At 35.0% G+C, this 12,342-nt stretch overlaps 1 protein-coding gene across 1 annotated transcript in view; it reads right to left on the bottom strand.

Moving 5' to 3' along the window:
* Positions 1–7,195: 7,195 nt before the first annotated feature.
* The window catches only part of BLVRA (biliverdin reductase A), a 315,847-nt gene continuing 310,700 nt past the window's right edge, over positions 7,196–12,342 (bottom strand). Inside the window, exon 6 of the mRNA XM_044081450.1 lies at positions 7,196–7,828. Coding sequence (XP_043937385.1) covers positions 7,573–7,828 — 256 coding nt within the window. The 3' untranslated portion in view covers positions 7,196–7,572. The remainder of the gene's footprint in view (positions 7,829–12,342) is intronic.

Genomic DNA, 12,342 nt, shown 5'->3' with positions numbered 1-12,342 from the left:
TATTTTTATTTTATGGGATGGTCCAAGTCATTTGATTGACGAGTTCATTGCATTTATGAATGGCACCAGTAGTTTCTTAAAATTTACTCACTCATGGAGTTCAGAGGGTATAGCCTACTTAGATACCTACATCTCCAGTACTTCAAGTGGATTTATGTCACATATATATAGAAAAATACCTTCTCCAACAGTTATTTGGAATTTACAAGTAATCACCCAAGGAAAATGCTAAGAAATATATTTAAAGGACAATGCATTAGGGTGGTAAGAATAACATCCAGTTATAGTGAAATGAAAGATGAGATAGAATTTATTATGTCCCTATTTAGGTCTAGAGGTTATCCTATGAACATCTTGAGAGAAGTTAGTAGTTATGTTATAGGTGAATGGGGTAAAAAACATCCGCCCATTTTAGAGACCGAATTTAAGAGTAATAGGGAGATTTACGCTAATGAAACTCAATTCAAGAGAGCTTGTGTCTTGGAATATAATACTCGAGCCCGTGATATCAAACAGATTTTAATCAAGAACTGGAATGTCTTTAAGGCAGATAAGGAGATCTGTGACATAGCAGGTGACCATCCGTTTTTTGTGTATAACATGGGCAGTAATCTCAAATCCCTGTTTGAAAGAAGTAGTATCAGTAGGAATTTGACAAAGCAGAAAAAATGCATGCGACGTTATGGGAATTGCAGTCAGTGTGGGTCAATTTGGGAGGTAGAGGGTGTTACCCTAGATAATATCACCAACACTAAAATTACTTTTCAACACAGTAACTGCAACTCCAAGAACATTTTATATATATATATATATATATATATATATATATATATATATATATACATATATATATATATATATATATATATATATATATATATATATATATATATATATATATATATATATATATAGCTAAGTGCATGTTATGTTCTAGCTTTTACATAGGGAAAACAGAAAGATGTTTTAAAAAAAGAATTTACGACCACCTTTACCGTATTAGAAGGAAAGACAAAAGTAATGCCTTATACAGGCATATAGATAGGTACGGAGATTTACATACATTTAAATTTGCCATAGTGGAACAACTTATAATGGGGGTACATGGAGGTAATTACAAAGCACTACTAGGGCATAAAGAGGTAAAATGGCAGTTATTAACTGATGCATCCAATGAGCCAGGCTTAAATGATTATATTACCATTAAGCCCATACTACAACTGAAGGTATTGGAAATAGACTTTTTACAAATGGCTCTGTACAATTAAACTTATTGTTAAAATGTATTGCTAAAGGTTTTAATGAATTTTAAATGATTATGAATTAATATTTAATGAGATAATTAGCTTATGTTATAGGTATTGTATGTATCAATTGTAAACGTAAGTTATATTTAATGTGGTTTTAGATTTTAAAGCAATATCAAGATGTTTGGTAATGATACTTTATGTATGAGGGAATATGGTTTATGTATTGTACTGCTTTACCTTTAAGTGCTGAGTATGGGTACATTTAAATGAAATTGTTGGCACCAAAAAGTTACTATATAAGGATCCAAATATATTGTTTATGTTCTGATGAAGTCCATTGTTTTATGAATGAAAGGGCTTAACCAGGTTTATGCTATTCTGGAATAAAGTGTGTTTTTAGACAAGGAGCTCCTGAGGAATTTGTATACACAGCGTATTTGATTTCCTTATTGGTATTCTTGGTTGTTGGAGTACGCTGCATTTTGTTTATTTATATATATATATATAAACACACACACACACACACACACACACACACACACACACACACACACACACACACACACACACACACACACACACACACACACACCACAACACAGTTGATGCTTGTAAGTGGTTCATGGACTAATGTAACTATTCACTCCAAAAAGTCCAGCATACAAAATAAATCAACAAATGTCAATTTATTATAGTAAATTCAATGCAGTTAAAAGTAACCAGATATGGATGATGTGACTTGTTTTACAGACTACAGACAAAAATGTAACAGCTTTGGAGATGAGTTGTGCCACTGAGATGGAAGATTTATTTAAAGACTTAACTGTCCTAAGAAATTTAGATCTCCAGTTTGCCATATTAAGCTGCTCGAGGCATACTTTGAGCAGATGTAGCACCTAGAGGTTTACGGGTTTATTTAGAACCCGGTGTTGGGAAGGATGATGCTGTTTTCATCCCAAAATGGAGTAAAGTTCAGTGAACCACCTCCAAATGGTTTATTGAATTGTTGGTTGAATATTATGAATAGCTGCTTTTAAATTTAAAACTAAATTAGACTCAAACCTTGACAACATTCAGCAGTTTGAACAGCAGTGTGATTATCAGTGCATGTATGCTAGGTATTTGGAGGGAGTTAATGCTTATGAGACTGAATTAGAAAAACAGAAAATTAAAAATATAATAGAGTCCTGGGTGATTTTAAGAATCATACAATATTTACTTGTAAGAGTTCAAAATGTTCTGTACAATTTTCAGAGGCTAATAATAAAAAAATAGACCAAAGCACAAGGGGGCATTCTATTTTGAAAAATCCCTCTAGTATCAGTAATACAGAGTCTAATGTGTCAGATTTTTCCTCCAATTTATCCAGTACTGATACTGAAACAGACATTGGCAAAGGCTTTGAGATTACTTCACTTGTGTATAAGAGATCCAAGAATAAGGCGGCTGTTTAGGAGAGCGAGAAGAAAACATAGAGGAAGACATTGAAGGTACATTCATGAGTTTGGCCAAGATTTGACTGTGACTAATGTGACTGATGATTTTGAAAATGATTTAATTGTATATTTGACTACATGCAAACTTACTGAAAGTGAAAAAAGCATACTCAGTAAAGGTTTGGGATTCGTTCCATCACTTTATACTTCTCCATATACTGTTTGTATGGATGTTAAACAGTTTTGTCGTAGTTTAAACCATAAGTATCATTATAGCTTCAGAGATAATGAGAGTAATATGTCTGAAGCTTTATTTAAGATTAAAAAAATCAACATTCCAACCACCATACCACCAGTGAGTTACATTATTTGAACAACAAGTGTTACTTGTTTTACACATTAACCAAAATGTTTTATTTACGAATTATGGTAGTAACCCAAGTAAAATTGAAAAGCAGGCTTTGGATAATTTAACTAAAAATATCTAATAGTGGTGACTAAAGCTGACAAGGGTGGTGCTATAGTGTTATGGAATTTGGCTGACTATGAGAGTGAAGCTAGGAGACAACTACCGCATGATCCTGTTATTGATTTTAAGAACATAATAGATAGGTTTTTGCTGGAGAATAAGAATAAAGGTTTAATTACAGAAGCTTTAGTATAACACTTATTGGTGGAGTACCCTAAAGAGATTCCATATTCTACCAAAGATACATAAGTCTACAGTCAATCCACCTGGGAGACCTATTGTATCTGGATGTGGTTCGTTAACAGAACCACTGTTGATATACTTAGAAAATCAGTTAAAACCTTTGTTAAATTTGGTAAGGGCACATTTAAAAGACTCTACGGAGTTTTTAAACTTATGAATAAGCTGCAGGTCTCTAATACTTCATTTTTACTTTGGATGTACAATCATTATAGGGTTCCTATTAGAAGACTGAAGACGCATTCTTTCAAATGCGTCTTGGTTGAACTCAAAAGACTGAAACGGCAAAATATTGAAGTGGCATTTATGCGAGCTTGGTCTCTTCATTACTTTGCCATTTTTGGCACTGTAGTGCAGTCTTGGAGTTGGTATATTTAAGTAGGGGGGTGTAGGGTGCAGCCCCCCACTTAATGTAATGTTTAAAGTGTTTTGTTTTTTATTTTATTTTTTTTGTTGGAACAGCGATTTTTTTCCCTTGGAAAAAAATTGCTGTTCTGACAGTTCGACATATTATAATCTTTCGCTTACATAGGGTCGATTAATCACCGCTCACTTTTTTAAGCGTTTGGTGTTGTAATATAGACCCTTATTATATACGAGTATACCCAATGAAGGCAGATTATTAACTGTTAGATACTTGGTTTTTGAACTCAGGAATTTTTGCTAATTCTTATAAATATTGTTTTGGAACATAATGTTTTGTATTTTGCCCTGAGTGTTATTTACAAACAAAGGGGATGGCAATGGGTACAACGTTTGTCTCCACTTATGTTGACCTCTTTCTGGGGTTTTTAGAGAAGGTATGATTTATGATGAAAAAAACCTGTTTCAAAATGAGTTAATCATATGGCGCTGCTTCTTGGACAATTGATGGTGTAAACTGAGAAACTACAAAGTGAGCTTACACCACAGGAACAAGAATAAGAATTTAATGTTGAGCGCTTTTGTCACAAATTACAGTTGACTTCTTCAGAAAAAACAGAGTATCACCCCTCAACTCCTTAAATATTCATTACAAAGGCATCATTAACAGATGTGGGTTAAACACCAAATACATTTAAAGATATAGACTACCTTCCTCATACATACAAAATTAAAAGTCCTATTACACTGTTTATGATATCTAATGATTGACATGCTTAGCCAATGAATTTTTTAAGTTCACTTTCCTAATGTCATATAAATGCTGGTAAATACAATGGCTAAGCATCAGACGAAAAAAAACAACAACTAAACTGAAAATAAAACTACCAAACAGCAGCAACCAGATAAAAAATGGCACAGACTAAGCATGTCAATACCTACCCAGGTCATAATATTAAATTCACAGTTCTTGAACAACTTATGGCAGATGAGAGAGGAGGCCCTATAGAATATTTACTCGAATATAAAGAACTGTTATGACAATTGAGGGTTAATGCCAACAGTAATCCAGGACTGAATGACATGGTGTCATTGACTAGTTTTTTGAAACCAAAAGCAAATTTTTTTATGTAATCTGTTAATTTTTATTATTATATTATCATATTATTATTATAAGATTATTTTATCATTTTATATAACTCATGTTAACATCTTAGGCTTGAAGTATTTAACATCATTAGATATCATAAGCAGTGTAATAGGACTTTTAATTTTGTATGTATGAGAAAGGGAGTCTGTATCTTTAAATGTATTTGGTGTTTAACCCACATCTGTTAATGATGCCTTTGTAATGAGTATTTAAGGAGTTGAGGGGTGATACTCTGTTTTTTCTGAAGAAGTCAACTGTAATTTGTGACGAAAGCGCTCAACATTAAATTCTTATTCTTCTTCCTGTGGTGTCAGCTCGCTTTGTGGTTTCTCAGTTTAGTACAATTGATGGTATGTTTCGTTGGGTAAAATGGAGAAATGGAAGTATATTGTCACATATCTGAACTCTAATGATTTTGGTTTGCAGTTTGTAGGGAGAATAGATTTGTTTAATATTGATTTTCTTGACATTAATATTATGAAGCTGATTGATAGTACAATGGCAACAAATGTGTATAGGAAACCATTTACAGATAATGCGCTATTGGAGGCTATTAGTTGCTATCCAAAACATACTGCTACGAACATTCCCAGAGCACAATGTTTACATTTCAGATGTATTTGTAATGATAAGGGTGATTCTGAAGCTGAGGCAATTAAAATAGAGAATAGATTTATTAAGAGAGGTATAATGCCTCTTTAGTGAAACAAGCAAGAAATTCAGCTTTAAATATGAAGAGGGATGTTTTATTAACTACCAAGAAACAGAGTGATATTTTAGTCCAAGGAACATCAATGCTTCATTTTATTATCACATACTGTACAAATATGTTTAAAGTTAGAGATGTGGTTGATAAACATTGGCACTTACTCAAATGGATGAGTTCTTTAACCAATGTTTGGATGATTGGTGTCAATTTGGTTACAGTAGGGGTAAAAATATATTGGAATGTCTCTCTTGGTTTAAAAAAATGGGTTCAGATAGGGAACATTTTAGCGGGAATGTGAGTATTGGTAGTAATAGTTGTGGTAATTGTGTATATTGCAAAGTTGTCTTCAGGACCAAATCTTTCACTACAGTAAATACACCTAAGGTGTATACAATTAGACAGTTGATAACTTGTAATACAGAATGGGTAATCTACATGGCAGTTTGCCAATGTGGGGCCTTTTATGTAGATCAAACTTCTAGAGCGTTTAAAAGTAGAATAGCAGTTCATCTTAGCGATATTTATTGTAAGAGCCCAAGAAGTGCACTATATAAGCATAAATTAGAACATGGCTCAGCGCACTTTATTTTTGTAAGTTTAGGATGGTGTCAGGGGTAAAGGTATGTCTAATTTATTTAAGGATCAGTTATTGGATCATAAGGAGTAGCTATGGATTATTAACCTGGGGGTATGTATAGGCCACATTTAAATGAATATTGGTAAGGGTGTGTATTTTGGTTGGTTTTGATCATATTAGTGTGTATGTTTTTTAAAATTAAAAAATACAGTAAATCTATACACACTCTGTTTAAAGCAGCTAAATTTTGAAGGATACTGCTGCTTTAATTGATTGGTGTTTAAATTTGGAATGGTTGTGTTTCTGTATTGCACTGATGACAACAGTGTGTGAAACTGCTCTGCTTTTCCTAGCTGGTTACTTTTAACCACTTTGGATTTACTATAACAAATTGATATTGGTGGATTTATTTCATTTGCTGGACTTTTGGGAGTGAATATATATCTATATACAGACATACATACATACATACATATATTTATCGATAGATAGAGATATAGAGTAGAGTTAGCACACATGGTCCACAACTGTATGGAGCCATAAAAATCCAGGTCTAGATGAATTAGTCTATTAAATGCAAGCACTAAAAAAGTACACTAGAAGAAAATAGAATGTAGCAAAATGTGGAGGAAAAAAATTACAAAATCTCTGAGGACTGCTAACTAAACTGAGCAAGTGCTTCTATGGCTGTTGAGGAACACAGACCATATCATGAAAGGAAGTGTTGTGGTCCAGTAGGTCTCTGGGACATGTGTTTGCTAGTATAATATATATATATATATATATATATATATATATATATATATATATATATATATATATAGTGTAGTATAGATTTGCTACTATTTATTTAACATTTGTTTACCGGCAAAGTCCGACTGGGACAGAGACAATTTTCAGAGGAGGCCTGGGCAGAAGCACTCCAGATGCATGTCTTTGGAATGTGGGAGGAAACCGAAGCATCCAGTGGAAACCCACGTGAATGCCAGGAGGACATGCAGACTCTGCACAGAAGGCACCCCAGCTGAGAATCAAACCAGAGAACCTCTTGCTGTGATGCAACAACGCAAACTGCTGCACCACTGCACTGCCTCATAGTATAACCACTGTATAAAATATACCATTGTCTGAATGGAGATGTTTTGAGCTATGTTGTTGTTGTTGTCTTACAATTTTGAAATGAAGATGCTGGTGGATCATCTTGCAGTGACATAACACAGTTCCCTACTAAAACATTAACTTGGTAATTATATATTATCATATTTTAGAAAATATTAACATCACTTTGTTCAAAAACAACAAACCAAACCTACAGAGTTCACACTTTCCTTTCCTTTTTGCTTATGGCATTATTCAGCATGTGCTGCCTTCCAGCTCCTCACTGCTTGCAGAATTCCCTTATCTGATCTGCTAGACTCAGGCAGTGCAAAATTCGTCTCTTCTCAGCAGCCAGCTGTTTAGTGGAAACCCACCCTAACAGCTTCTCAGCAAACAGGTTGAGGTCTTGCATGAACAGGCCTACAGGTGCTCCTGGTACTCTGGGAAGGTGATCAATGGTACACGACTCAAATTGGAAGTTAATCTGCTTTGCACGTTTCAGTCCAGGTGCTCTTTCTTCTATCCAGGTAAGTGGCCTTCAGGAATAAAACAACAACAGAACATTGAAAAGAGTTGGCAAACACTTCTCTGAAAATAAGGGTACACTGTTAGTTTTGAGTAAATATCAGACCTGGTATAATGGCAATGTATATAAATATAATATTTTTTTCAAGAAAAATAATCAGACCTTAAAATCTTTCTTCACTAAATGTAAAATGAGCATGTGAGAGTAATATAAACTGCAACGCTGAAGAAACACATTTACTGCATGAGAACACAGCATTATCCTTCTTTTGACAGAACAGAAAAGGACAGGAATGAAGCTAATTGCATAGAAATCTGGAGCAAGGTCAAAGTAATCAAAAGTCCCCTTCATCAGTAACTCCTGCATTAGCAATTTGGCATTAGAACATTGCCTTGTACCAGGAGTAAACAGTCCTTCACAATAAAACTGTAAAACACTGCCTTGTGTGCTGAGCTGGGCATTCTGTTCCAAAAAACTATAAAACATAGTCCTGTGTCCAGAGCTAAGTAGCACTCTATTTAAAAATAAATAAAACAGTGACATTCTGCCTTCTGTCCTCAGTCAAGCACTCTTTTTCAATAACATTGTAAAAACACTGCCTTGTGCCCTAATGTGAGGATTCTTTTTATGATAACTCTGTAAAGCACTTCCTTTTGTCTTCAGTTGAGGACTATGTTACAATAAAACACTACATTGTGCTCTGAGATGAGGATGCTGCTCCAAATGATAGTAATAATTATAATAATAATAATAATAATAAAAACATGTAAAATACTGCCTTGTTTACTGAGCTGAGAATTCTCTCTCTCTCTCTTTATATATATATATATATATATATATATATATATATATATATATATATGTATATATATATATATATATATATATATATATGCACACACACACACACACACACACACACACACACACACACACACACACACACACATAGACACACACACACACACACACACACACACACACACATAAAACACTACTATAAAACACTACCTTGTGTCCTGAGGAGAGCAACTGAATATTTTGTTACAATAAAACTGTTAAAATTCGAACTGTAAAAATTAAAGAGGGGGCATACAGTCATTTTTTATGTTTTTGCACATCTGGTGCAATAAGAACATAATGTCATAGGATGGAACTACAGAAAATGTGTCAGACGAGGCCTGCCTTTTGAATAAATGCCAAAGCATTAAGAATGCCATGTGTTTGAAACAGAATGACAGAAACATTATTGAATTAAAAATTCATCATAGTAACAAGCATTATAACACAGCGCACATGTATAAGTAATCCAGTAATTGGGCAAGCTCACCCTGTGCTAAAAGTCCTTCTTTGTTGCTACTCTGAGGTCATACAACCTTTATGCAACCTTATATGAAGAATAGAGTAATAAAGGTATTGTTCTGTACTATTAAGTGGGTATGGGGGCACAGCTTCACAGGTAAGGGTGTGGGGGGAGGGGCTTGGGCTGCTATAATCCTGCATATTATGTCTGCTATTAAGTAAAAGTTGTTACATCTGAAGCCACTTATGAAAGTGGTTTAATTTGATATTGTGTATTTGACAGAAATGAACAGCTGAGCATGTTCAGTTCTTTAGTTTGTACCAAGGCAGCTGTTAAACAGACCATCTCATTTCTTGAATGACAAGCTTCTTCAGTGTATTATTTCCAGAGCTGCATGAAGCAGATTTGATTTGAGAATCTAAGCTGTAATCATCAGAACTTTGAACTCAAAACTTTGAGTCTAAGTGTTTCTGAAGATGACTTCCCCTCTCTGCATACTTGACATGGATAGTGAGAGAGAGAGATTTAGAGTAAAGGGGATTTTCTCAGATTTCCATTTTGAACGTTTAAGGGTTGCAGATTTGATCCCAATGCCCACTTCTACCATCTGCCCCTTGTTGAACACAAAAAAATGCATCCCTGCCACTTACTCCTGAATGCTCTTCCGTGTTCCATATTCTCATTAGATGTAATTACTTACAAATTTATATATTGATAAAATGTTACATTCTGATCAACGTCAATTACATTTTTGCCCAAGATGATGAAAGTGACAGCCCAGTTCCCTAGTCTTTTTTTTCAGTTTTAGTGTTGTGCACGTGTGCTAGTGTATAGGAAGTGTGTGTAAATGTCTTCTGTAGTGGTACTGTTAAGGAAAGGATTTTTTGTAAGGTAATGTTAATTACAGGAACAGGGTTAGGGTAAACAAACTTGAGTAAGATGGTGCAGGGGAGGCAAACCTGTTGTTATCAAAAGTTATTGCGTTTGCATTCTTGGACAATAACGTTGTTTGAATAAATAAATAAACAAACAAACAAACGAGTGCTGCTGAAGGACAATCTGTACTGTCCCCGAGTATGTTTAATTATGCTTTTCAGAGTGTAGAGGTTAAGCATATGTGGCTAGTGGAGTTCATATTATTTTCCAATACTATATGAAATATCATTATGGACTTCAAGTTTAACAGATTAAATTAAAGCAATGATTGAATAAATGTTGTTAGCACGCTTAATCATGTAAAAAGTTTCTCTACTGTTAGATAAATGCAGTAAAATTGATTACAATTCCAAATGAAATTTTGAACTGTTTAAAGGAAACTCCAAGAAGGTAATCTGAAGGAATACTGAAAACAACAGACACAATTAACAAACTCAGAAACAGACTGCAATTAGAACATTTAAGGACTCTTAAAAAATCACAAGCATCATAAATGCAACAAACTGAAGATGTACAGTTTTGTATAGGAAATACAAAATTTGGAACTGTTAAAATTATCAGTAGGTGGAGTACATTTAGTAGATAAATATATAGATAAATATAAATATATTTCCCATTTCCTGTGAGTGCAGGTAAAAGCAGTCAGGATATTATATGATGCAAAGCTAAAACAAGTATGGATGACTAATGGAAAAATTGTAGGCAACTTCCCTTTTTAAATCAAGATAGTTATAAGTTATCTGGTAATGCATTGTTTCATTAAATTCATCCACTAATGATGACCTTCTGGCAAGTCAAAGCACAACACTGAAATGTTGGCACCCCACTGCTTACAAGTGATATATGTACATGCCTTCCTGACTTACAAAGAAATTCAACAGCCAAGGGGGGGACCTTCCAACAAGGAGGATGCAAGAGGCTACCCCTGATTTATCAAGGAGAGTCCACTCACAGTGCAAATGATATGATAAATAATATCTAATATTGAGGATCCCCCCTGGGTTCTCTGGTTGAACTGAATTCCAGGTAGCAGTCCACCTGGGTGGAGGGAACCAAAGGACAACATACCTGAACATCAGAGCACATAAGATTCAGTTTTGCAAAACAATCTCGCCAGAAGAGAACAGTCTCCTGCAGATGAAGTTGAGACAAAATATTGGAGAAGGAAAAGCACCACAGATGAAACATTATAGTAATCAAGTCTGCTAACAAATAGACAGAAACAACTGAGCATAGCTAATCCTGCAGAGTAGCAAACTTTGATCATAGCAAAGGTCAGCGGGCAGATAGTCAGATGTGGAAAAGAACACAGCTGCTAATCCCTTACGAGACAAAAGTGGCAAGTGAAAGCCTTTCCCTCCATGGTGACATGGTGATGGGTTATGATCTCTGCCAGAAATCAGTACAGCCACCCTTAGGAATATGTGGAAGCTTGTACTCCCTTAGAGGGATAGAGGAACTACTGCTTCATCTCCGTTTCATCTACATTTTGAAATGAGGAAACAAAAGGATTTTTTCAGACACAAATGCAAAAAACATCTTCTTAAGAAGCAAGATATCAGCAAGGTGAGTGAAGTATACTCACATACCTCTGATCCTAAAGCCATGGGAACCCTTGGTAGAGTCATTAGGAAGGGAGTTTAAATTGAGTATGAATTGCAACAGCCTGGCTCACCTGTTATCCAGGTGACTGGGTTTTAATTAGCAACCTTAGTACTCATTCAGCCTGGTATGGAGGATTAACAATGAAAGGGCATGGCCCATTTGTCTCTCCTGATGTGGTTGGCAACACTGGTGTCATGATTCCTCAGGAGGAGACTCATGTTTCAAGAGGGGAGGCGGGGATGCCCAAGAGGAAATGCTACCTACAGCAGTGAGGGCATGCCCTTTGCTGCAGCCCATTGCACATCCCTTCCTCTGAGATGGGCTGGGTGGATGCAGGGTGATCGCAATATAAGGAAAATCAGACAACTCCTGAAACATTCTGCTGCTGATGATGACTGAGATCTAAGTGCTATAAACACTTCTAGTGTAGTTAAAGTATGACTTCACTGTAGGTTATCACAGCTGCATGTCTGTCCCTGAATGAGGGAACTTCTGACAAAAGATGCCAAATGCTGATTGGTAGAGACGATGAACCCATCAAAAGGGCCAATCTTGGGGGGTCCTCGGTGTTGGATTTAGAAAGCCGGTAGTTGTAGTTGAGGTGTACTAAATTAAATAAAGAACAATACTGCATTTAATTAAATATCAAAATATGGAAAAGTAGATACAATAATTTAATA

Source organism: Protopterus annectens, chromosome 8.part0, assembly GCF_019279795.1.
Source record: "Protopterus annectens isolate FY-2018-M chromosome 8.part0, PAN1.0, whole genome shotgun sequence".
Lineage (NCBI taxonomy): Eukaryota > Metazoa > Chordata > Ceratodontiformes > Protopteridae > Protopterus > Protopterus annectens.
This window is presented reverse-complemented; position numbering and strand designations above follow the sequence as displayed.